This window comes from Microplitis demolitor, chromosome 5, assembly GCF_026212275.2.
Source record: "Microplitis demolitor isolate Queensland-Clemson2020A chromosome 5, iyMicDemo2.1a, whole genome shotgun sequence".
NCBI lineage: Eukaryota > Metazoa > Arthropoda > Insecta > Hymenoptera > Braconidae > Microplitis > Microplitis demolitor.
This window is the reverse complement of record NC_068549.1, coordinates 14,920,190-14,947,018: the sequence shown is the minus strand read 5'-3', so window position 1 is coordinate 14,947,018 and position 26,829 is coordinate 14,920,190. Positions and strand designations below refer to the sequence as shown.

General features: G+C 32.0%; 1 protein-coding gene across 1 annotated transcript in view; it reads right to left on the bottom strand.

The window, feature by feature from the left end:
- Window positions 1-26,413, bottom strand: part of LOC103575575 (uncharacterized) — an 81,424-nt gene extending 55,011 nt beyond the window's left edge. Inside the window, exons 1-2 of the mRNA XM_053739688.1 lie at window positions 25,900-26,413; window positions 25,446-25,829 (exon numbers count right to left, since the gene is read on the bottom strand). Coding sequence (XP_053595663.1) covers window positions 25,446-25,829; window positions 25,900-26,067 — 552 coding nt within the window. The 5' untranslated portion in view covers window positions 26,068-26,413. The remainder of the gene's footprint in view (window positions 1-25,445; window positions 25,830-25,899) is intronic.
- Between the last annotated feature and the right edge of the window lie 416 nt (window positions 26,414-26,829).

The following is a 26,829-nucleotide window of genomic DNA, read 5'->3' as shown; positions in this document are numbered from 1 at the left end:
TAAATTTATCCGTTTCCTCGAAGCATGGGCCAAGCCTGGCAACTAGGCATGGGCCAAGTCTAGCAACCAAATCGGGCCCCGTGTTATCTATCCAGAGTCCTACTGAGGCTGGGCCAAGGCTGGCTTAAAAGCTTCGGCAAAGGTTCTACATACTTGGGCCAAACCTGGGTCCGTCGTACTTTCCTCTCTGGGTTATTTTTTTTAACTTTTCAACGTCGATATCTTTTGAACTAATTAACCGATTTTGACGTTTGAGGTGGCAATCTGCGCGTTTTCTTGAATTCTAGAGCTGAATTAAATTTAAAATCTATCGGTTGAGCGGTTTCAAAGATATTTGAAAAAAACCGTTTTTTACCATTTCTTTCTGTAACGATATCTCTCGAACGCATTATTAACCGATTGAGATGGTTGTGGCGGCGATCGACGCGTTTTATCAAGTTCTAGAGCTGATTAGATTTTGAAATCCATTGTTCGAGCCGTTTCGGGGAAATAAAAAAAAACTAAAAAAAAAAAAATATAATTTTTTTTTCATCATTCGCAAATATTTTCGAGTCTACTTGATCGAATGATCTGAAATTTTCAGGAACATTGATGGCTAACAAGCTCTTTCGATTGCCACCTTAACCATTTAATACACACACATGCGCACGTACACGCGCGTGCGCACACACACACACACACACACACACACACACACACACGCACACACGGACAGTCGAAAATCCTTCTGAAATTAGTCAGAATAGCTTCCTAGGACCTCAAAACGTCGACATCCGATGAAAACTCGATTTTCGCAAATCGGGGTGAAAACAATAACTTCGCGAATTTTGCGAAAATCGTCGGTCTTCTTAGCGGGAAGTTAAAAAAATAATTCCCACTACAAAATATTTGTCGTTATTAATTTTACAAATAAAACTACAAATTCCAGTTTATTTTTAGCTTATGCCTTTTATCTAATCTTTAGTTTCTACATAAAGAAAAATACCAATCATAAAAATAGTAGTTTATTTTATTTTCTCTCTTGCTTAAAATATTATTTAAGTTAGGGGAGTAAAAATAACATACATTGGGTATAAAATTATAAAAAGAATCATATCTCGTACATCGAAAAGTCTCGAAGAGACAAACATAAGTGAACGATTTTGTCATAATTCTCAGTATCAAGTGTAAAAACAAAATTCTCATTGTAATACACTCGAAGAATCCGCTAAAGAATGCCGATGAAAATATTCGTCTACAGTTCGAGGAACTACAAAGAGTCTTTATTAAGTACTTGAGTTACAGCGGATTAAGACGTTACTGCATCTATAAGTTAGTGTTGTAGTGTAAATAACAAGTTGAGGCATGTAAGCCTCTCATCTCCTATGATTTGAGGTGCAGAGTCGAAGACAAAGACACGTGCCGCTACAGTCAGAGGGAGAGGCTCGAAATTCTAAAAAATCTCGGAAGTTTGCGGGCAAATGCATGCCAACCACACTTACCCTTAAGTGAGGTAACACTAACAGTGGGTACTAGGACCTCTGAAAGTCCCTAATTGGCTAAGATGCTCGGGTAGAAACTGATAATCAATTACAGATTGATTATTCATTCAAGTACCCAAAAGAATAATTGGGGATACAACGAACATATCGTCACCACCCGATAGAGTCATCCATTGTCCATCATTCCTTGGTGATTTTTCGTGCACTTCAGACGTGTCTGCAGTTTCTCAAAATTTTATCAAAGTTCTTTGTGCTTAATAGCGTCTATTCTTTCGTTCAATTACGTTTAATGTAGTTATTAAATATTAAATTCAACTACAGATAAATAATTAAATAAATTAATTATTAATCAATTAATAGTAATAATAACTAATTACAAAATATTATTCAATGTAATAAATTAATCGCTTCGTTTATTATACTGATTCAATACAGTTACAATTTAATTTAATAATTATTCTTCAATAGTTATTAGTTCAATTTTTTAAATCTACAGTATGATTTATTAATTGTTTTACAATTATTAAATCACTTAATTAAAATAATTTAATAGTTCTCGTTAAATATTTACAGTCTGATTTATTGATTATTATTGATAATTAATAAATTAAATTATTTAAGTCAACAGTACAGAAAATATTTATTTGCCGATTCAGTTTTTTTAAACTAATTTGATTTTTAATAAAAGACAAGAGTGTTCATAGTGAAACAGCAGACATTTACAGAAAAAAATTTCATCAGCGTTGGTAAGTCTTGAGACCAAATAATTATACCTGAAAATATTTTTCGGTGAATATTATAAAAATACTTTTATATCTGCTGTCTACAACTTTTTCTACCCTTTACACTCTGTGTGCCTAGTTACAGAAGAAAAAAAAAAGATAAAAGTTGTAAATACCAAGTATACAGTAATGCTACAGTAATAAAAGTAAGAGAGGGTACACTCAAACCCGTCGTGACAGTATAAATTTCTTTGTCTCATAAGACATCGCTATAGTACTTTCGTCCTTCTTTATTTTTCTATCTACTATCATTTCTCTATCTCAATAGAAAAGATAGTTTGTTATATACGGTAAAAGTGCTTGCCAAAATGGCGAGAGAACGAGGAAAGTCCAGCGATCCGGGTAAGCAGAAAAGACCGGCTGAGCGTACAGACAGATCTAATTCCAGTGAAGAGGAAGAAGACCCGAGATTCCAGTATCAATTACCCCTGAACATGCTGTCTGATACAGAAAACGCAGCCGGCGGTGGAGATATAGAAACGCATGAAAGGAACGACAATAACACTGACCCACCAGCAGGACTCACCGGGGTTATTCCCAAGAATAATCGCTATAGCCGTGACTTTGGTCAACAAACTGAGCACACGCAGCATACATTACCTTTAAACGCTACAGATTATCGCCAATCACCGCGGGGACGATCCACGCGACACCCTGTACGGCCGAGGCCTGAAGATTATGAATTTCCGGGTGAGAACGACATGGATTACGATCCAAGAGCTCTAGCACCCATACAAGCAACCACCCTGAACATGATGCATAAGTGGCATGTACAGTTTAGAAGTGCACTCGACGAGGACGTCGAAAACTTCATCATGAGATTTGATGAAGGTTTAAGTATGGTTACAGATGAGGACTTAATTAAAGCCATCCCTTTGGTGCGGCTTTGATATGGTATCGAGGTCGCGTACATAGCTTCAGAAGATGGTCTCATATAAAACAAGCCATGAGATCCTGCTTTGCAGATCCAGACTATCAGATGTCGTTACGTGAAGAGATCTCGAATCGCACGCAGACCCGCGAAGAGCGAATAAGCCAGTATATTGCCTGCATGAATGGCTTATTTTCACGTACTGATCCGCCATGGCCAGAGGTAGAACGGATTAGATACACCCATCGTAACATGCTACCGTCGCTCCCGTTAGTTATTCCAGTGCATGACTGTCATTCTATGGACGAGTTAGAGAGCTGTGCTATACGCTAAGAGCGTATAATACACCGTTCGAGTAATTATCGACCACCACTATTACCTCGCAACTCAATGTGTCCCTTGTTTGCATATGAAGCGCAACCGAGTCACCTACAGTAACGAAACTCGACAGGAGATAGAGCTCCACAGTTCCGTGATCGCGATCGACGTCACCATCGAGTCGTTCAATTGAGAGCAGCTCAAGATGATAGAATAGAAGACGAGGAGGACAACTACTCAGAAGATGAGATCCTCGCTGAACATCTCGACGTGCTCCAGCTGAGAAAACATGACCGACAAGTTAATAAACACCACAAGTTTTCTGAGAGGACAAAACAGCCAGCTAAAGCAAACGATCTAGGGCTACCAAAGATTTACTTGAACGCCTAGCGTCTAGTATTGTTACAGATCACGAGAAGCCAGAAAATTAAGATTCCAGCTCCAGTTCTCGCATCATTAGCTAACGAGTTCTGATGTTGGAACTGCGATAAGACGGGACGTCGTCATAGAAATTGTCCTGACCCTCGACAACGCTCATGCTTCCGGAGTGACAACGTCAAGTTATCCTTTCTGCAATCCGGGAAACGAGAAGAAGTGAGTCACTCATCGGCTCGAGACTCACTAAGTAATTGTACAGAGTCGGACAGGACTTGCCAAGGTATGACTGGCACCGTTACAAGTATTCATAACACTGTAACGAATGTGAAACTGATGTTTTAAAATATTTGAATAACTAGAAAACAAAAGCCTTCTTCTCTTGTTTTTATATCTGTCAAAATATATTGACGTGACGGGAAAGACAAAGATTAAAAAGAAAACGATCGTGATTCATTTGACGTTATTAAAGACGCAAATAATAATAAATTTAAAAAATAAATAAATAAATTCAGTGATCAATTAAACTCAGTTTAGTGAAAACACTTTTTTTTTAATTTGTAATGAAATGCGTATGTGAATTTATTTGAATTTAGTGATGAATTAAATAAGTTTTGTGGATATGTTTTATGATATAGATTTCAAGTGCGCGTGATCATTTAAATGTATTCAGTGATCAATTAGATAAGTTTTGTGAAAATATTTTTTTAATCGGTGTCAAAGTGCGTATTTGAATTTACTTGTGTGATATACTACATATATAAAAAAAAAAGTTCGTGATTAATAAATTAGTGTTGTAAAAATATTTTTATTAATTGATGTTAAAGTGCGAGTATGCGTAATTACGTGTGTGATAAAAATATAAAATAATAATGATCGAAACATTAAACGCCGGATAATATTAATATTATTATAATTTTTTTTTTTTTAAACAGTGAAGCCAGAAGAATATTTTTTTTTTTTAGCATCATTTGAGGAGTTGGAGTTAAACTTATGAACAACTTAAAAATCCGGAAAGGATAAATTGGTGATGTATCATTATTTAATAATAATAGTAGTTAAGTAAAATCAAAAATAAAAGAAACGTCATTTTATCAGACACAAATTAATTAAAAATATCGTGATATCTAACCGCTCTTTTGTTTTGTAATCGATTAACGTGATTAATAAGCCGGGTATATTTAAAAATATTGTGTTGAAGAACGATAGATAAAAAATTTTGTATAAATAGTCATTTTTGAAAATTTTTATTTGGGCTGTATAATACCTTAAATATTTATCGAGACAATGAATAGAGTTTTAAACGGATGAATAGAAAATTTTGTAAAACTGATGAGATTACTATCATGAATTAAATTTAAATAAAAAAAGAAGAAAAGTCAATATTAACAAAAATAATTTAAAATTTTGTTCACTTCAATGCGATTGGGAAGGTCCTTATAAAATTGAAAATAAATTAAATAACGTAGTTTACAGAATTAGGAAAATACCAAATGGAAAATATAAAATCGTGCATGTAAATCGTCTTGCACCATATTGTGATCAATAAAAAAAAATAAAAGAGAAGTCCGACTTGGGCCCTGAACGATCTCAGCGTAGACGTTGTAAAGGGTTCCTGGGATTCTGTAGTCAATTAGTAAGACCAGGATATATCTCTTTCAAACTGATAGAATTGAAAGATTTGTCTGGACGACTTACTCAAAACTGGTATAGTTCTTGAAAGAAGTCTGGCAGTGGACCCTGAATAGACGTTGCTTAAGAGTTCCCGAGATTCTGAAAGAAGTCTGGCAGAGGGCTCTGAACGATCTCAGTGGTAACGTTGTTCAAGGGATTCCCAGGATTCTATTAGGACTGGGAATATTCTAGGTTCGATTATTAGCTGAGGAAAGTCGGTCTGAGGGCCCTGAACGATTGGTCGTTGCAAGGGGTTCCCGGGATTCCTGGACCTTTGATGAGAGACTGGATATTTCTTTTGGTTTAAGTGAGCTCAGCTCAAATCAAAAGTTTGAATTCTTAGGACTTATCATTGGTCAACAGTATCCTGACTGGAGCTTTGGGATCCATCCGGAGTTGACTTCGTCAGCATTTCTCTTTTGTTAGTGGCCACGACTTTTGAGAAATAGATGAATACCCTGGAGAGTTTCCGAGGAACTTTTAGCGGGAAAAACTGAAATTCGTTGCAACGTGTATTATTCAGCAATCATTGATGTGTTAGCTCGAGATAACATATCGGCATATGAGCTGAATGAATCGAGCAGTAGAACATTGAGCATGTAAGATCGAAAATTATTGAATTGATCATAATGAAAGCTTATAAATTAACAACTAATAAATAATAAGATGTAACGATGAAATATGATTGATTATAAAATTTAATAAAATTTTAGAGATACTCGTTTTATTTTCTTTATTATGTACAGATAATATTTCCAATTTCATTGGGGAAGGAAAGAAGAAGTCCATTCCTAGTCTTTCAAGGAGGAAAAGAAGGAGTTCCTGTTCCCATCCCGCACCTGTTCCCATTCCCATTCAAGATCCATTATTCAAGAGAAGGGTTACATTTTTAATTTTATTATTTTGATTCGTTGAATAGGAAAATAGTCACGCGCGTCGATTAACTTCTTAGCAGAATATTTTATTTTTTTTTATCAATTCTTAGCTCAATTAAATTATAGACTATTTTTTTATTTTGTTATTATCTTTGCGTTAGCCTATAGGGTTGTTTTTTTTGCTATGGTGTTTTTTCCCCTGTAGGGTGATAGATAGTGTTGGGACCATAGCGGAATCGAACCAAAATTGTAAATGATTTTAGTTCCAATTAAGTTCGATTCGCCCAACATAATTTTTATCGGGACGATAATTTATTGAGAAGGGGGTAGTGTAACGAATGTGAAACTGATGTTTTAAAATATTTGAATAATTATAAAAAAAATGCCTTCCTCTCTTGTTTTTATATATGCGCGACTAAGTCAGTCAGTCAGATATTGACAGCATACATCTGTATATCAATAAACTATAGATCTCTCTTGCCTTTCTTTTACTGCTGTTAATTGTGATGTTATTATTTCTAATATAATTATGTTATCATTGTAATGTATAAGTGATATTAATTTAAGATACCAGTCACTACAATACTATAAAAATCAGAAATAATTTGATTGACTTCGCTCAGTCTTTTGAGGAAAAAGGTAACAAGCCACCGCTACCAAACGAGATGTATTATAGTAATCAGTTACAGAATGACCTTGAGAATGACATCAAGAAGTCACTTACAGCTTTCTTTATTACAGTTCGGATCGCAGGATTTCAGCTGAAAGCTTTGATGGACTCAGGTGCCTCAAAATAATTTTCAGGATCGGAAAGAATTGATCGAGTTACTCAACCAATTTTACTAATTGAATTACAAAACCGTTCAGCTACAGCACATTTATATAAGACTTTCTTTCTTTTTCTGACTACAGCTATGGTGTGTAAAAAGCTACAGAGCTTAATAAGTTGTTCGTTTCAAATTTTTGTTAGAGCTACACTACATCGGGATAAGACTAAAGAAATTTGCAGGAGGATATGGAGCCTCGAAGAGATCTTAATAATTGACTTGTCCGTCGACGACGAGGAAGTATCTACGACGACGACAATGCCGGAGATGCCCTTGGGAGACGACGAAGTGAGTAATCCCTCCCGGAACGAAACGCTACAAGATCAGGGAGCGTTTGGCTACAGTAGTAGAGACTTGAAAGACGGCGAAGTGAGTAATCCCTCCCAGGGAGAAATGCTAGGTGATCAGGAAGCATCAGGCTACAGACAAGATTGGGAGGCAAATCAGGAAGATTACGTCAGCGATACAGGTACGGAGACCGACAGCTTGTACAAGGGTCTACCGGGAGAGGTGCCGGTGAGGCTTGACGAGAACACCCTCTGGGACCCGATCTGTCCATACGTCAAGCATCTGCGATGGCTTCACCATTTTAAACCTGGTCTGCTAAAGGCACTGGGAAAAGTGGCTGTTCGTATGAGCCACCTCAGAGACATTAGCTGTCCGCTCCAGGAATTATCCGGTGTAAAATTCAGGAGATCAACTACAGGTGACATTCAAGACGCTGATGCCACTCGTGACATCGGAGTGCAGGTCCAGCCAGTAACAATGGTGAGTTCCAGCACTAAGACTGAACCAGAGACGACGCTACAGACACCTATGGAGGTGGTGCAGGAAGCATCTCCGGTCATCCCAGGAACCGGAAATACAGGGGTTTCGTCAACCTCAACACCACCTAAAACTGTTCCAGTCAACAAGAAGGTACCCCCGGCTCAAACCTCCGGATCCAGTAAGGGTCGACTCAAGCCACCATCAGGACCACCATCTCAATCCTTACTGGATTGGAATAAGAAGGTACGGGAGAGAGACTCAGCACCATCAACTACACCGACCCCACCAAGAGCACCATTAGGAAAGTCATCATCGATGCAAGATAGGCCAGATTATATTTTTTTTTTTCAATAAAATTTTCGCAAGTAATAATCTTTGGCCGGAAACAGGCCAAAATATGGCCTATATTTGGCCGACAGTTGAATCAGCCTTTTTTCGACCAGAATATTTTTAGTTAATTAACTTAAAAGTATTTTTTATATATTCTAAGATATATTTATAATATATTTGAAATATATAAAATATATACGAAAATCGGCCAAAAGTTAGCTATTTAAAATATATCTTTTATACGTATTTTATAAGTATTTATGTATTTTTAATATATTTGTTTTATATGAAAAATAGATTTTTTTTATATTTTTTTTATAATATAGTTTTTGTATAAACTTTTTTCATGAGAGTAGAGCCTATATAATTTTTAAAAAATTTTATACATAACTATATACACGGAAAAAAAATTCTAGTTAAATTTAAGAAATAATACTTTAGACAAATAATACGAAGTCTTAAGCTCTTTAATATAAATGACGATGTGAACATCGTAAAATTTAAAGAGAAATCTTAAATAAAAGAATAAAATAATAATCCATCGGCAGTTGGATTCGAACCCGAGTCCTTTTGAGTGTCAAGTGTCCGACGCCTTGGACCACTCGGCCACCACAGGGCCTGACTTTAGGTTGCTTTTAAGATCGATATAAACGATTTGAATAAACAGTCATAAGTTACGAGGGCGTCTCTTGCTTAGGACGCAGTTACTATTTAAAAATTACAATGTAACATCGTACTTTTTACAGCTTCCATCGTATTATAACAGAGCCAGCACTGTAATATTTTTTTTTTTGTTTAATTGTTCCAGTGTATAGCCGCATGTACGGCCTTTTACACTTTTTGCCTTAATATCGCAACTGTTTTCTCTTTTCTGATTTCATTGTGCGGCTGTGGCCCGACTTGTGCTTATACTGTACTGTACCATTACGGTGATACCCTACCCCGCCTTGGCTGTGGAAGTATAGGGGAAAGGGAAACCACAGAGAAAACCATTGCCAGTACAGTTCGGTTTGGGTGAGGCTCTAGTGATCGATAGAATTCCCATTTTACTGACCACTAGATCTTCATCCCGCGCCTAACGGTCAGAGAACTCCGTTCAAGCTCAACGCATGGCTAAACGGTCATCCAGCCAAGCAGCAATCCTGCTTGATGCTGCTGAACTTGGGTGATCGCCCGAGCCCCACGAGAACCGACTAGCTGCCTCTGCCGTCGACAGCACTGTAATACAGTCGAGTCTCGTTATGAACCCGCATAAAGGGGTGTAGGGGAATATAATTCTAAGAATTTGTGTACCCCCACTCTGTCAGCGCAGGCGACAGTCGTGAGTTGAACTTCCCCTACTTTTTAAGCGTGTGAGTGTGTACGTGATTGTTTCCAGTATCTCGTTATGAGTCCGTTTGACTTAAGTGTTATGTTTCTTATATGTAAATAGGACTAATATGATAAATAAACTCTTAATTTCTTTTCATGAATATACGGACTCATATCGAGACTCTGAAATTAATTTTTTTTTCACGTTGTGGAGGGGGAAGGTCTTCCGTGGAAATCCTGGTTCACGGACTCATAACGAGCGGACTCATAACGAGACTCGACTGTATTTATTTTATTAAAAAGTAAATAGAAGTATTAATCATACGAATAAATATAATTTTTGAAGTGTGATTTTTATTCCTTTTTTTTACGATGTTAAATTGTAATTTTTTGAAGTAATTTTTAATCCTAAAAGTCTTTGTTAAAATTACGATGTTAAATAGCAAATAATATAACCCATATAGTAAATTTTGAAATAAGACATTTAAAAAGTGACGTTATTAAAGGTCTAGTCCACGGTTACGATGTTAACATCGTAAATTATGGTAGAATTTTTTTTTCGTGTAATCATAATTACACATATCACAATTACTGACATATCGGATTTTATAGCATACGAAAAGAAAATAAGAAAGTTTTTTGTTATTACTAATAATAGATTTTCAATTATATTTTGCTGTTTCAAAAGTTATGTATTCTTTTAATCTCATATAGCACAAGTAAACTTAGTAATCACTATCGGTAGTATAGCCTAGTCGTTAATGCGTCAGTCTTTCGTTCGTTAGCACCCGGGTTCGAATCCCGCTAAAGCTTGTGCGGTTAGTTGATAATTCTAGCGTTCTTTCTCGAAATAAAAAATTTCTACTAGATTAGAAATCGAATTAATTACATATCTGATGATTCCCACATAACCAAAATTATTGCAAAAAAAAAGGCCATTCGGCAGCCGAAATGGAAGGTAGATTTCTTACTTAATTGATCGAATAAGTTAATTTCGTACATGAATATCTTGTGATACATGTTAGTGTGTAGTCATAGTATGAAATTAGGCTCGTTTTCTACGAGTGAGGGTAAAAAAGGACAACGACTTACTTTCTTGGCAAACTTCAAATAGTTAATTTGACAAAACATTGTATAGATAATATACCAATATAAACTTTACGCAAATAAAGTATTGCTATATTCATAGTCTAAAAATTTATTTGATTTTTTATAGTCTACTTATTTAATTTTTAGATGATTACTATCAACTAACGGTATTACTATTAACAAAATATTATCTTTAAGTGCAAACAAATTAAAAAATGATATTATTAGTCACAAGAAAAATTTAACGGAAATAAATTTTAATGTGTAATTCATAAGTTATTAAAACATAATACCATAAAAGATTCGTGTTTCTATAATAAAAAAAATTTCAATTCTTTGAAAGTATCATAAAACAGTTAAAATGTCAATCATAGAGAGTACAGGTACATTTGAATCATCATTAGTAATAAAAGAAATACTTTTAAAATATAAAATAGCTGTGAAATTTACAGGTTATTTTGTTCACAATAAAATAAAAATGTTGAAATTGGATTATAATGGGAAACGCTTAATTTATGTGGAATAAAAACCATATTTTCAAAATTTTTTGATTTCATTAAAAATTTCAAGGCTATCAAATTATTAGAAGAAATGGTCAAAACATAAAGCTAAAGGTCATAAATTAAAGATTATTAGACAAGCTTTCAGAAACTGTTTACGGAAATTGTCTATGAGTATTAGTTTTAAAATTATATGAACTTGAAAGTGGATAAACATTAATTTGTTCGAAAGATCGTGGAAATTTCAAACAGCTATAACTTCTAAACTAATTGACCGATTTAATAAGTTATAGATCAAATTGAACGGAATATAGTATAGTGCCGGATAGCTCAACTGGTTGAGCACTCAGCGCGATACCGACATGGTCTGGGTTCGATTCCCAGTTCGGGCTATCTTTATTTTTCTCAATTTATTTATAAATTGACTTATTGGGAAGATTTGAATGTTTAAGTTTCCACTATATAAATATATATACATACATATATAAATTTTTTAACGAATGGTATTTTTAAACCCTACTTGACTAATTATAATAGGTTGCGACTAAATTCCTTGAAAAATCGACCATGAGAACAAATACAATAGTTAGATTTTAGAAAAATCCACCTAAAAAAATACAGAAATCGAGTGTCTTTTTTCTAAATTTAGTTGAAATTTATATATATAGCTATGTATATATTGGAAATTTTAATATATGGCCGTATATAATGCATTTTCCCGAACAATTAAATAATTATTTAATGAATACAATTATTTCTATTCTATGCAATCAAATAAAATAATAATAATAATAATAATAATAATAATAATAATAATAATAATAATAATAATAATAATAGTTTAAATCCTCGTCACTGACGTCAGCCATTTTTAAGTTTCATTGCCGGCCATTTTTAGGCGTAACGAGTTTCGGCCTTTTTTCGGCCTAGCGAGTTATAGTCTAAGAGTCGGACCTACTTCGATCTTCACCGATCTTGCAACCCGATGAAATATATTTTTTAATATGCTTTAATTATAGATAAATACGCCTATAATAGCTTGCCTAACAAATCCTGACCAGGCTATTTTTAAATAAATTAATAAAAATTAAATTTTTTTTTATTTTTTACCGTTCTTGCAACCAGCTAAATTGTACACTAACCGACAGCAAATAATCCATAGAATATGCCGCGGTAGCCTTGCCTGCTTATTTCTTGACCGAACGACCTGGCAAGCGGGTATGAATAGGTGAGTCAATATAAATAACTCCACCGATCTATAAACCGCTTGAATTTGATACCGAAATGTAGTTAATTTTATAACAAACACGATGGTATAGCATTGTCTACGAAAAACCGGTCATTAACAATCATTGTCAGGCTTTGAAGTTTAAAAATCGGAGCAAGCAGTGGTGCGTGAGAGAGAAAGTCGAGCGGCTGATATGCGCGTCCAGCTGTAGGCTACTGCGCATGTTCTGTCCCATACTTGTTATTATTATCCAAAATGATTTCAATTTTTTTTTTTAATAAATATTTTTACGAATAGCAAATGTAATAAATATTAGTTTATCTATTTTTTTTATTGATTTTCTATTTCCTTTGATTATACTTAAGTTCTTGTACTTAAAAATTAAATTATAAAAACAGAGCGGCTGAAATCCGTGCATTAGAAGAAAACATAACATGACAGATATGCGCACCCAGCTGTAGGCTACTGCGCATGTTCTGTCCCATACTTATTATTATTGTCCAGAATTATTTGGGAGCAATTGACAGTAAAATTTATTTATTTTATAATTATAGATAATTTTACTCATATTTATAATTATATTTATTATATGAATAATATTTATTATATTATAATTATGTAAGCTAATCATAATTATGAATATATATTCTATTTTATAATAATAATTTTAAGTAAGAAATGATTAATTATTTATTTTATTACTCATTTTTATAATCATAATAATATTAGTATATATGCAATGAAAAATAAATACTAATTATAAATGAGAATTTATATAGATTCTGTTTTTATAATTTAATTTTTAAGTACAAGAACTTAAGTATAATCAAAGGAAATAGAAAATCAATAAAAAAAATAGATAAACTAATATTTATTACATTTGCTATTCGTAAAAATATTTATTAAAAAAAAAAATTGAAATCATTTTGGATAATAATAACAAGTATGGGACAGAACATGCGCAGTAGCCTACAGCTGGACGCGCATATCAGCCGCTCGACTTTCTCTCTCGCGCATCACTGCTTGCTCCGATTTTTAAACTTCAAAGCCTGACAATGATTGTTAATGACCGGTTTTTCGTAGACAATGCTATACCATCGTGTTTGTTATAAAATTAACTACATTTCGGTATCAAATTCAAGCGGTTTATAGATCGGTGGAGTTATTTATATTGACTCACCTATTCATACCCGCTTGCCAGGTCGTTCGGTCAAGAAATAAGCAGGCAAGGCTACCGCGGCATATTCTATGGATTATTTGCTGTCGGTTAGTGTACAATTTAGCTGGTTGCAAGAACGGTAAAAAATTAAAAAAAATTTAATTTTTATTAATTTATTTAAAAATAGCCTGGTCAGGATTTTTATAAGCAAGCTATTATAGGCATATTTATCTATTATCAAAGCATATTAAAAAATATATTTCATCGGGTTGCAAGATCGGTGAAGGTCGAAGTAGGTCCGGCTCTCGTACTATTTCGGCCTCGTGTTCACTACCTGAGCCAATTTTCGGCCGAGAAAAAAAATTATTTTTTCTTCAGTTTGAAATATTTTTACCCAGGGCACTAAGATAGTACTTATTGGCAGGGAGCGCGACGAAAGCGACATCTGATGGTTACAAAAAATCATGCTCGAGAATTGTAAGAGATATATAAAATCAGTATAAAAAATCCAAAATCGTTATTAAAACACAATATAAAAATTTATAAAGATATAAATAAAAAAGTGCAATTGTATTTTTGATAGAGAAAATTAAAATTACACATATTTCCATAAAGAAAATAAGTATAAAAAATTTTAATAAATATCAGATACTATTATTTCAGAATAGAATAAGGTTAACCAATAGAATCAAAACAAATAATATAATATGACCGCTATCCCCTGTAAAAAAAATTGTTGAAAAAAGAATAAAAAAGTGTTGACTATTCTAAATATGAAAACGTGACACATCGATGAACTTTTTTTTAACGATTTTCAAACCTCTGACAATACACAGAAAATAACAATTGACTTAATACTACAAATTAACATTTTTCAGTGCAAAATATGTCCAGAAAAGATTAATTTTGAACTATTTCAAAACGTTTTTCGTTTTAGCATATTCTAATAATGCAAGGATATTTATTGATTTTTCTCTTGAATTTTCAAAAGTTTAAAAAACGTTTAAAAATAGTTCGTCGTTGTGTCACGTTTTGAAGTTTACAATAGTCAATACTTTTTTAACCTTTTTTGAACAATTTCTTTTTTACACGGAATAATAATTAACGTTAAAAAAATAGTAGAATATTAATTCGAGTATTTAACAAAATTGAAGTGAATAATTATATTTTTTATTCATGATAATTTGTTGGTGAATCGTAACTGAGACAGTACTAACTTGTGTTGTTTTTTTTTTTTTAATAATTTTTAGGCAATGATGAGCATCATTATCCAAACCGGATTCGACTCAAGAAATCATGACATATTGTTTTTTCTGCAATTTCTGTAAGTTACAACACAACAACTATTGTGATTCATTTTTATCTCTAACTTTCACGTGTTTGTGTTCAACAAGAGCATGATTCTACAAAATAGTGTCCACAGCGAGCGCTGCAATCGATTCAGTTGTCCCCACCATATACTAGACTCCCTGCCAATACCGTATAAATAATAAAAAAATTCAGTTGTCAATATTTATTTTTAATTTAAATAACAAGAAATAAACTTTGCTTTTGCTACTTTTGAATTTTAAAACGCGGGTATATACATAGCGAATTATCCAACGCATGTTTTTTTCTGCCCTCCAGCCGGCAACTTTTGGGCCGCTGCTCTGAACGAAGTTGCAACTTTCCGGCTGCGTCGAGCAGAAAAATAGTATATGCACCTTGGCTAGTAAAAAAGAAAGCCTTAGACCACATGCTTGTCAACCTCGGCCAACAATTACATGTGATCTGAGACTTTCCTTAATGTACTGGCCTAGGTATGTAATATGCTTTTTTTTTTTTTTTTTTTGAAAAATTTAACGTCATACAGAAAAACATCATTTGACAGCTGAATAAAAGGTAAATTTTGGAAAAAAAGTTTCGAAATTTTTTAACAGGGTTGCCACAAAGAAATAATTTAAAAATTTCTTGTTAATTTCCGGTTTTCCAGTGAAGTTTTTCATATTTTTTTCTGATTCAGAATTTTATTGGAATTATTAAGATAATTAAAGTTTTAATTATATTCTAATTGACCATAATTTAATTTGGTATGAAACTCACAAAAATTATAAAGACATGTTCAAGTATGTTTATTTTAATAATTAATTTTTAATACAATGTCATAGCTGGTATTCTATAACTAGTTGAATAATTTTATAAAAAGTAATGTAAGCTAAGTAAAAAAAAAAAGAAGAAGCAATGACTAGAATGAACTAGAACAAATTTAACTTTTAATATTCGGTATGTAAAATTATTGAAGATTTTGAAATTGATCATCAATTACTTGAATCTCAGCTAAAACTTTAGCTTTTTTTGATGCCAAATTTTTTTTTTATTTGCTACATGTTTTCTTTTCAAATCTTCTGATTCAGCTGTTGCAGCTTATTTTTTTCGACGTTCATTTTCTTCCGACAATTTTGTACGTGAATTCCTGTGAGAATGAACTAAGGATTTTGGAACATCAATAGTTGCAACGTCCCCATTCGTTTCACTTAAGACAGAGTCATATATTAATCGTTGAGTAATCAAAGTTTCGTTTTTCATATTCTCAACTAAACATGTTCAGAATCGACTGAAAAATCTCTCGCAATATTTGCGTTGCCATGAGATAAAATCATAGCTATTTTTAACAGTTTTACTAGCGATTGTGGATTAGCATGTGTAAAAATTAATTCATTCCAAAAATGATCTAGGCGTTTGTTTGCACGTGAATAATTTGTAAGTTGTTGTGCTGAAGGTTGAGAACATAAATTATTGAAATCTCGACTAATCTCACCAGCCGCAATACCACTAATCCAATTATTTTCATTTAAAATAGTGAGTAGACTTTTCAATCTCCTACTTCTGACTTCAGGACAATGTGCAAGACTTGGATCAAAACATGAGACTGCTTTCATAAGCTTATATAGTAAAGAAGATCGCGCCAACAATTTTTCTGTCAAAGCTTTTAAAGCAGTTGCAACATCTTTTCGAAATTGTAAAATCATGAGATCAGTGATATTTTTTAAAATTTTTAATTCTCTGATAGTTTTTTTAGTACCTAATCTTAAGTCAATTTGGATGTACGAAATAAAAATGTTTTTATCAGTTAAGCCTATACTTGATAATGAGTCAGCAGACTTTAATACATCTGCTTTGATAAATCTTTGCATTATATTTTGAAGAACTGTCAATAAAGAGTTGTGCAGAAACGGTGCCATAGGAGCGTCAGTTTGATATTTTTGTAGGAATGGTTGTGATTCAGCTGCTATTGACCGAAAAAATTCTAGTTTCACTGGTAGAAAAGGTTCTGAAAGAGCCTCAGTTACAATTTTGTAACTGGTGCTAGTCGGTTCTTTTTTATCACGCTGTAAGCCGTCGACCATTTTTTCAACATTAGGAATAATTTCAATAGCACGAGCAGCAACAACTATCATTTTCTACCCAACGAACTGCACAAAATTTTTTAGGATTATGATTTGATCCTGAATACTCTGTTAATTGAGCGCGGCGAGTCGGTACGACTTTAAACAGATGATAAATTGAACTTAAAAATTAAACAATATTGCAATTAGTGGCCTCAATTCCACGTTTAATACGCCATGCATGTTATGGAGACCACAAATGCCCACATCAAGTACCATTGGATCATTGATTTCTTTAGTTTTTTGCAGCTCAGCTTTCAAGTTTCTGAAGAATTTATGATTAACATTTGGTCCATGCATTGAGATTTATAAAATTTTATCTAGGCGTATGAGAGGAGGAAGTGTTTCCTTAAACGACAAAAAAAGATCGGAGGCTCTTGTACGACGAAAAAAAGCAGATGTTAAGTTTCGTGTAGAAACTTCATTTTTTTCAGTACTTCAGAATCTGATATTTATATCCATTTGAGTTTCTTGACAAACTTTATTGAGTGACTCATCAAATCCTATAACAAAATGATCCCAGGAAGTAATAGATTCCATCAGTCTATTTTTATAGTAAGGAGCAATCCCATAAAGAATTGAGTAGGCAATTTTATATCACTGCAACCCCATTTTTGTAGCTATTTGACTATTGTTGAACATTTTTTTAAATAATTGTACGTCACTTCCAGCTGAGTGCATTGATTTGTGCGTAATCAATGTCTGAATACACCAAAATATTTCTGCACGACTCACTACTTCTTTGAGAAGAAACGAGCTAAGAATATTTTGCGATCCCCGGATTCGCGGTTCATTTTCTTGATCCATAATTGGATCAGAAATTATCAATTTTTCAGATGAATCATGATTGGTTTTCTCAGTATTACTCTGTTGTGATTGAGTTAAAAATCTTTGAACAGTAGTGGTAGTTTTGCAATTTTTAACTTTGCTAATATGTTTCAGTCCCTTAGCATGACTTTTAATTGCTGTTTTATCCATATCACTCAAGGAAAATGTAGCATTGCAAAGCTTACATTTTGCACTTTGAGAATCATTTTCAACTTCTGCTAGCCAAAAGTTAAAAATCTGGGTAACAACCAATCACTTTGAAAGCGCGCTGTCATGTTAAATGCATTAGTCTGGAAATTTAAAAAACATGTTTAATGATTTGACATTTTTATGATTAAATTAAATAAATTTTAGAAATAACAGTAATACTAATAATAATAACAACCAATTTAAATTCGCTAAGTCTTCAACCACCTTATGAATATTTAAAAATAATTATTAATTTAAAAAATAACAGAAGAAAAATTTTTTCACATACAACGTAGAAGTTGAAAAACAAATTTTCACTTTAGACTTGAGAATTTTTAATTGATTTTTAAAAATTAAAAAAATTTTTAATTTATAAAAATAAATATTAAAAAAAACGAAAAATTAATATTTTCGAATAGTTTTTTCTTTCAAATTACTCTATTTTGAAAAAAAACTAGCAGATTCGAAAAAATATTGCCACGAAAATTTCGATGTAAATGATGGAAAACGCGAATTTTTTATACTTTTCAACTGAAAAAACTCATTAAAATATCAAAGTTTTCTAACTTTTGATGGTGGATCCATGAATCCGCCGTAAAATCGAACAATTAAAAAAAAAAAAATCATTCGAAAATATTGAATTTCGATTTTTTATTGTTAATAATGTGGTTGACCCCACTTCCAAATAATTACCAACCATAAAAATTCAGAAAAACTTACCGTTTTACGATAAACTAAAACCACTGATATTAAAAAAAAAATACTTTCACTTTTTAATTTGATATGATCACCTGTGATAAGTTTGCGTGTTTGAAAACAGAAGAAAAAATTGCGCAACTAATGAAGTGACTGTCGCTTAGCTAGCAAACTCAACTGTCCAGCAAGCTATATTTGTAATGTGTATCGATCGAATATTCTAAGAATCAAAGTACTAGGTATTCTCTTACGGTCTCAATACAAAAAAAAAAGTAATTTAAAAATAAACAATCTGGGCGTCGGTTAGCCCTGCGGGCCAGCCCCAAAACTTCCCGTTGCTTTCGAGCTCAATATATTTTTGCTATTTAATTGCTATTTCATGCAATTATTTTTTTATGGGCTCTTTAAGCTCCAACAAATTACGTTTTATGCTGGAGTTTGAAAAGTTAAGAATCGAAAATCATTTATGAATAAGCGGCTTTGAAATTTTTATTCCCGATGATGTTCTATGAAATAAATAGATTGAGGCAGAAATCAATGTCAGTGATCGAAATCAAGATTTGAATGAGTTTCAACTTCGATCAGAACAATAATATATGAAATATCCGAGAAAAATATTAAAAAATGAGCGTTTTCAATTACTTAATGACAATATGATTAAATCTTAAGAACAAGTTAGATGACATTACATGATGATCGAAAGAGACTATAAAGAGAAAGAGTTGGTATGATTTCAGACATATTTTAGCACATTATATTTTGATTTATCCGGAAAAAATAACATTTTGTTATTTTTTTAACTTTTAAGTGCCGATATCTTTTGAACTAATAAACTGATTTCGACGTTTGAGGTGGCAATTTTCTTGAATTCTAGAGCTGATTAAAATTTATTGGTTCAGCCGTTTCGAAGATATTTGGAAAAACCCGTTTTTCACCATTTCTTTCTCCAAAGATATCTCTTGAACGCATTAACCGATTGAGATGGTTTAGGTCGCAATCAACGCGACATAAAGTTCTAGAGCTGATTAGATTTCGAAATCGATCGTTTCACTCGTTTCTGAGAAATCAATAAAAATCTAAAAAAAATTTTTTTTTCCGTGATTCGCAAATATTTTCGAGTCCACTAGATCAAATGGTCTAAAATTTTGAGGAAAGTTGATGGCCAACAAGCTCTTTCGATTGCCACCTTAACCATCCAAATCGGTTGAACACACACACACGCACACACGAAATTATTGAAAATCATCGATTTTCTTAGCGAGAAGTTAAAAAAAATAAATAAATTTAAAATGCTTCAACACAAATGAATGGATCATTATTTTGGTTTTAATATTTTTATTTCTATATTTATGACGAATAAAAATTGAAAACGTCAAAAAACAAAGAATAAATATTTTTACAAAAATCAAAAATAATAGCAATTGTCATGGCGACGAACACAAAAAAAGTCAAAAAAAAAAACAAATTAATATGCTCTACTTTTAATTATTTTATGTTAAAAATATGTAATTTAAAATATTTACGAAAAAATTTTATGATTAAAATATATTCAAAATATTATTGAAGATTTCGAAAATTTGAACTGTTGCAATTAAATTCCCATACTTTTTGGAATTCCCTGATATTTCCGTGATATTTCCCGGTTGCATTAAATTCCCTAATAATTCCCGATATTCCCGGTTTTCTTGGTCTGTGACCACCCTGTTCAACTATCATGCAATCGGTAAAAATTAGTAAAAATGACACTAAAGCTTATTTTATCAGTTTCAACGTACTATTTACAAACTATAAATGAATTACTTGATCGGAAAGTTATAAGAGACATTATCTTCAGAACTAGAATTTTCCGTTATTTTTAAATTATTTTTAAAAAGCTTTTCAAACAAAAATTAAGATGTTTTGAAGAAATACAAGCGGAAAACCTCGAGAAAAAATGGAAAACTTGTTTAATTTCTTGTTCAAGACCGAAGCTCGGCTGAACGCGATTCACATACATATAACAAGCCTGCACCACGGCCGAACCGTATCTTTTTGGCGGACGAATTGAACCGCACGCATCTACTGGATCTCTATGAGACCGGAGGAGGTATTTTAAACTTCCCGCTAAGAAAATTGCAAATTTTCAAAAATTCCGGAAAATATTGGTTTTGGTCCAATTTTCGAAATTCGAATTTCTAAGAGATCTTGACGTTTTGAGGTTCTAGGAAGCTATTCTGACTAATTTCAAGATGATGGTCGAGTGTATGTATGTAAGTAAGTATCAAGGTGTCATTTGACGCGGCTTGTCAATATCGAAAAGCTGAAAAAAATTGAGCTTGATCGGTAGAACTTGTTCAGAGATATTCCAAAAATAAACTTTTTTCAAAAATGTTTTCAAAATGATCAAAATCAGTTCATTCGTTCAAGAAAAACCGCTGTCGAATGAATTAAAAAAATAATTTTTTTTAGTATTTTCGAAATTTCTGAAAAACGACTAGATAAATCAATTTCAAAATCTGATCAGTTTTAGAACTCAATAAAACGCGTCGTTTGCCACTTTAACCGTCTCAATCGATTAATTCGTTCGAAAGATATCGTTGGAGAAAAAATGGTAAAAAACGTTTTTTTTTTCGAAAACAAAGCCATCCAAAAGTATTTTCGAGCTCGAAGAGCTCGAAAATGTATTCTCAATGATTTTTTTGAGCTCAAGGAGCTCGAAAACAGCGGGAAGTTTTGGGACTGGCCTGCAAGGTCAACCGACAGACCAATTTTTTTTATTTCGTCAACCAAGTTTTTTTTTTTTTGAGTACGAACTGACTTTGTTTTTCGATCAACTACAACTTTTGTGAGAAATTTCGTTTATATCAAGCCGACACCGACACTTTATATTGTGTTTGTAACCGATAATTTTTGTGATACCGATCGATTTATTTTGTTTTGTTCAATATACGACTAATTATTTTGTGTTAATTTTGATCAATTATTTAATCGTAATCTTAAGTACCTGACCTTTTCTCGATCCGCCACCTTGAGCCGATTTGTTTTGACAATTGTTATTTGGTGATTATAAAATCACCTGACACCCAACTATAAATAATTCGAACAAGGTTGCCAGATCGTAAGTGTATTTGGACTTGACTCCGGTAGATCCTTTGTAGTGAAAAACCCGTTACACCATAAATAATTACATTGCTTTACAATGTATTACGACACTCGTATATTTTAATTATATAGTAGAAATTTGCAAGGCTTTTGATTAAAATTTTTTTTTTAAAGTTCAAGTTCAAATTCAGAGATAAATTAATCATGGAAACATTGGTAGTACAGTCGGACTTCGTTATAAGACTACACGTTATAAGACTCTTCCCCTCAATTTGTTAAACCTCGCTCGGAATGCTTCCCCCATCAACAACTCAATAAAAGTTTTGCGACGAAACCTCGCTATAAGACTAACGACCAGTACGACTGAAATCGAGATAAATTGTAAATACATAAAGATTTTAGATTAAATAATTTATTTTCATAAAGAATACTTAAAATGTCGTGGTATCACATAATTAATTTACAGAAAAGAACGACAAAATTCTGTTTATTTATAATTATACATGAAATAGATTTACTGTATAATGGAGTAGTCGGACCAAATAGATAAATAAAACGCAAAACGGCGATAGTTTCATAGCGAGGTTTGTGAGCAAACGCTGTTAAGCACCATAGTGGGGATACCTTAATTCCAAGAATTTTTTCCCCTTCAGCCCCGAGCTAGTCTTATAATAAGGTCCTACTGTAAATATTTTTGTTATTATGTAATATAGGATGTACTATAATTACCATCAAAATGGTACTTATCACTCTGTCAAATAACAGAGGAGTACCCGGGCCAGAATAGTCTCAAGTTTGGAATCTAACAGTTCTGAAATTAATTTCTTACCAAGAACACTACAAGCAGTTTGACGCGATTTCGTGGCGAGCCCCGAACTATTCTCGCTGCTGCTGTTCAGTAACAGTGACTTCCCTCTCCTCCATATATATCCTCCATATCTTTTCTTCCAAGAAATTTTTCTCCCGGTTCGAGTAACTTTTTTTTTCTTGGTTGGAGCATATGAAAATTCTTGCGTGAAACGAATAGTAATTATTCCAAGAAATTTTATTTTTTTCAAACAAAAAAATGCAATATTGCTACAATAACCTGACACGACTTTCTTCAATAAAATATCTCTTATATGAAGAAATAAAAACTTTTAAAACAAGTAAAAATTTTTCGATTAAAACATAAAAATATATTAACTTGAGGAAAAAAAAAATTTTGATTCAAGATAAAAATTTCAAAATAATTATTTATTTGGTGTAAGAAAATTTTGATTTTCCGAATCGTTAAAAAGAATTTCTCGTGGCAAGAACATTCTTCATGGTTCAAGTTAACTGTATTTTTCTGTGTAGAAAAACTAAAATTTCAAAGACGCGTGTTTTCATAACGTACAAATAAAGAACCTTATGAGCAAAAAAAAAGTTTTATGACAACGTACCCATACTACATGAACACTGCAGTATTTAAACATTTTAAAATTAAAAAAGTTTTATAATTTTTATACCATAAAAAAATTCTAATTATTAATATTGATCCTAAATGTATTTCAAAATTATCTGATGATCCTGCGAATGATTACTACATAGAAAAAACAGTTAACTCGAATCAAGAAAAAAATTCCTGATACAAGAAATTTTTTTTTTATCGATTCGGAAAACCAAAATTTTCTTGCACCAAGTACATAATTATCTTGAAATTGTTATCTTAAATAAAAATTTTTACCACGTTTATATTAACTCGCTTTAATGTATGTCTGTTCGGGTGGAATTTTGTAATTGAAAGTAACTTCTCGATGTAATTTTTAATAGATATGAAAATACTTGTAAGATTTAAAGTGAAAAACGTGAGGCACATGCAACAGATAATTGATGCATTCATAGTTCAACTAACAATTTTAATGCATTGCAAATAATATGGACTGATTTGTAAGTTTTTCCATTGATAGCTCTTCTCTACACTTCTTATAGTTATAAATTGCATGCACCCCACGTTTTTCGTTGTAAATCTTATAAGTATTTTCATAACTATTAAAAATTCACAATTATAAATTTTCAGGACTATCTGTAAGAAGTTCGGAATTTGTATGTGGTTTTAAATTTTCATGAGAAATATTATTTTACACTTTTTAATTCGTTTTAAAAACGTGGTATATTAAAAATTTTTTGTTTATTTCGATAATTATTTTATACTTAAATTAACAAATTTTTACCAGTTTCAAGAGTTACTTTTTTTTAATATGAGACAAATGTTTTTTTGAAAGTGACAATGAACTTTATTTTTTTTATTGAACAATTGAAAGCAAAACAGTGAAAAGATGAGTCATTTAAGAATGCAAGTAGTAGTAAGACACATTGTACCTGTTATAGAATCTGAAAATTGCTTGTTAATAAAACTGAGAGATATGAAAAGTATTTTTAAACTTGTAAGAGTAAAAGACGATACAATCACCGTATAAATGCGGTACGAACATTGTATGATTACCGTATAACCACTGTGTAAATGAGGTATAGCAACCGTATAAATATGGTGTAACCAACGTTTAAAATAGCATAAAACCCATATAAATGGAGTATAGTCATCGTACAAATACAGTATTGCGAGAGCGTAAATACGATGTAACCACCGTATAAATACGGTATAGTCCCTATATAAATTTGGTACAAACACAATATACTCACCGTATTAATACGGTAATAAAATTTCATAAACATACCGCATTTATACTGAGGGTATATCGTTATGATAATTATACCTAAAAAATACTAGTAAAATACCGTAGAAATACAGCTATGGCAATTCCGCGAGGGAAATGAATTAATATGGTCTACTTTTTATTATTCGATGTTAAAAATATGTAAGTTAAAATATTTAATAAGAAATTTTACGATTAAAATAAATTCAAAATACACTAGTTACAAAAATTAAGAGATATTGAAAAGATTGCAAATTTTGAAGTGATTTTCAATAGGATTTAACTCGAAGGAAAATGGTTGTACAACAAAAACAAAAAAGGTAAAATGTAGCTTCAAGTGTCTTGTTTTCTAATCTGGTTTTGAGATTTTTTTTAATATGTACGGTTCCGGAGTAATAAAAACTCAATCATAACTATCGAAAAAAATTTATTGAAGCCCAAAGACAGTTTCTAAGACGAGCATAAATTTGGAAATTTTTTTTTTTTTATGGTTTTCTAAGGATAACTCCGGGACCGTGCATAATAACAAAATTTTAAGACCAGTTTAGAAAACAAGACACATGAAGCTAAAATTTGTCTTTTTTGTTATTGTTGTACGACCATTTTCCTTGGAGTTACATTCTGTTGAAAGTGACATAAATTTTGAATTTTTTTAATATTCCTCAATTTTTGTGACTAGTGTTTTATTCAAAAATTTTAAATTTTCAACTGACGCAATTACATTCCCGGATATTTTTCGAAATTCGCTAACATTTCCCGGTTGCACTAAATTCCCTGATTATTCCCAGGTTCTGACCACCCTGATAATAACTTTTAGTTAAAATATCTTCTGTTTTAATGTTTATCATCAGTAAAATCTCGATTTTCGTTAACAAATAGACATTTAAATATAAAGAGAATTTGGTAATTTTGAAAAAGTTGAAGATAATTAAAGTAAATATACAATAATTATTTACTTACACATGAGGTAACAACAGTATGAATAGTGTTATGTATATATGGACAAGAATTTGGTTCACTATCTGTTGCTGATTGATAAGAAATCATCAGTAACTCTTTTAACGTTTCCGGAGTCATATCACTATTTTCTTGCGAGTTACAATAAATTTTAACGTAATTATCTAATATTATTCGATCATTCATCAAAGATAATAATTTCTCAACTTGTTGTTTAAATGTTGATATTCCGAGATGTTCTGATGAGTTTTTTTGTGATGAAGCAAGAAGGTATTTGAATAACCTTAAACCTAACTGCGGATAATGTGGAAATAAATACTTAATAAATACATTTTCTGAAATAGCATGATGAATATTATCTTCGTACTGACTATGCTCAGCCAAAATCTGCAAACAACATAATTATATGAGTTCTGACGTTTAATTAAATGATAATGTACAGTTTTTTAAATTATACTTTGCTTAATTTGTCGATGGGAAGAAAATGGGTTGTGAAATTTTGTTCTATTTCATTACTGGAAGTACTACGTGAAATAGATTTAGGTACTTTGTTATTTGTTGTTGCAGTTGACTGCTGATGTTTTTGTTCTAATTTATCATTATGCCGAGTTGAATGATTACCCATCTTAAATAGTAAATTTCACTGGTTTATATAGAATTATAAATAATTTATTATTGATGCAATCCAGTATTAATTTATAGGCTAAAATTACACAAGTCACGTATGCAAAAAATATTGATGATGCATTAAGCATCATCCAAACTAAAGATATATATATCTTTATACATGACTAGACAGGCCAATGAAACACCTTCGGGTTTTCTCGAACTTAGAGGAAAGAGAAAAATTAAACGTGATATTTCGCAAATTGACAGCAAAAGTTTAACAGCCTGATAATCACTTTTGTTTGTAAATTGTCGTCAATTTGGAAATTGAACTTAATTAAGCTGCTGCTGTCCTGGGGTCGGATGACGAATTGCCAGCAAATGTAAAAAACTTTTATTGTTATAACAATTGGGAACTAAATCGTGGCCTAAAAAACGTGGCAGACGATAGGTTACACTTTTAAATACGTAACCCATGTTATAATAGGACTTATATAATACATGTTACTAAATTTATCAGTTATCTTATCTTGGATGGGTAAAAACCCAATATAAAAAATTATATATGACGCAGAACGCAATTTATCTGTTGGTTATCTGATAATGTGTAAAATAAACCGCGAAAAAAGCGATAAAAATATGACCGTAGTTACCGCGCTTTCCATCCAAACGAGTCATATGAAGGAAAAATCCTATGAAATCAACGCTAAAGTATCTAAAAGTGAAAAAATAATTTCAATAACTTGTTCTTGTTATAAAATGATTATTTACTTAAAAGACA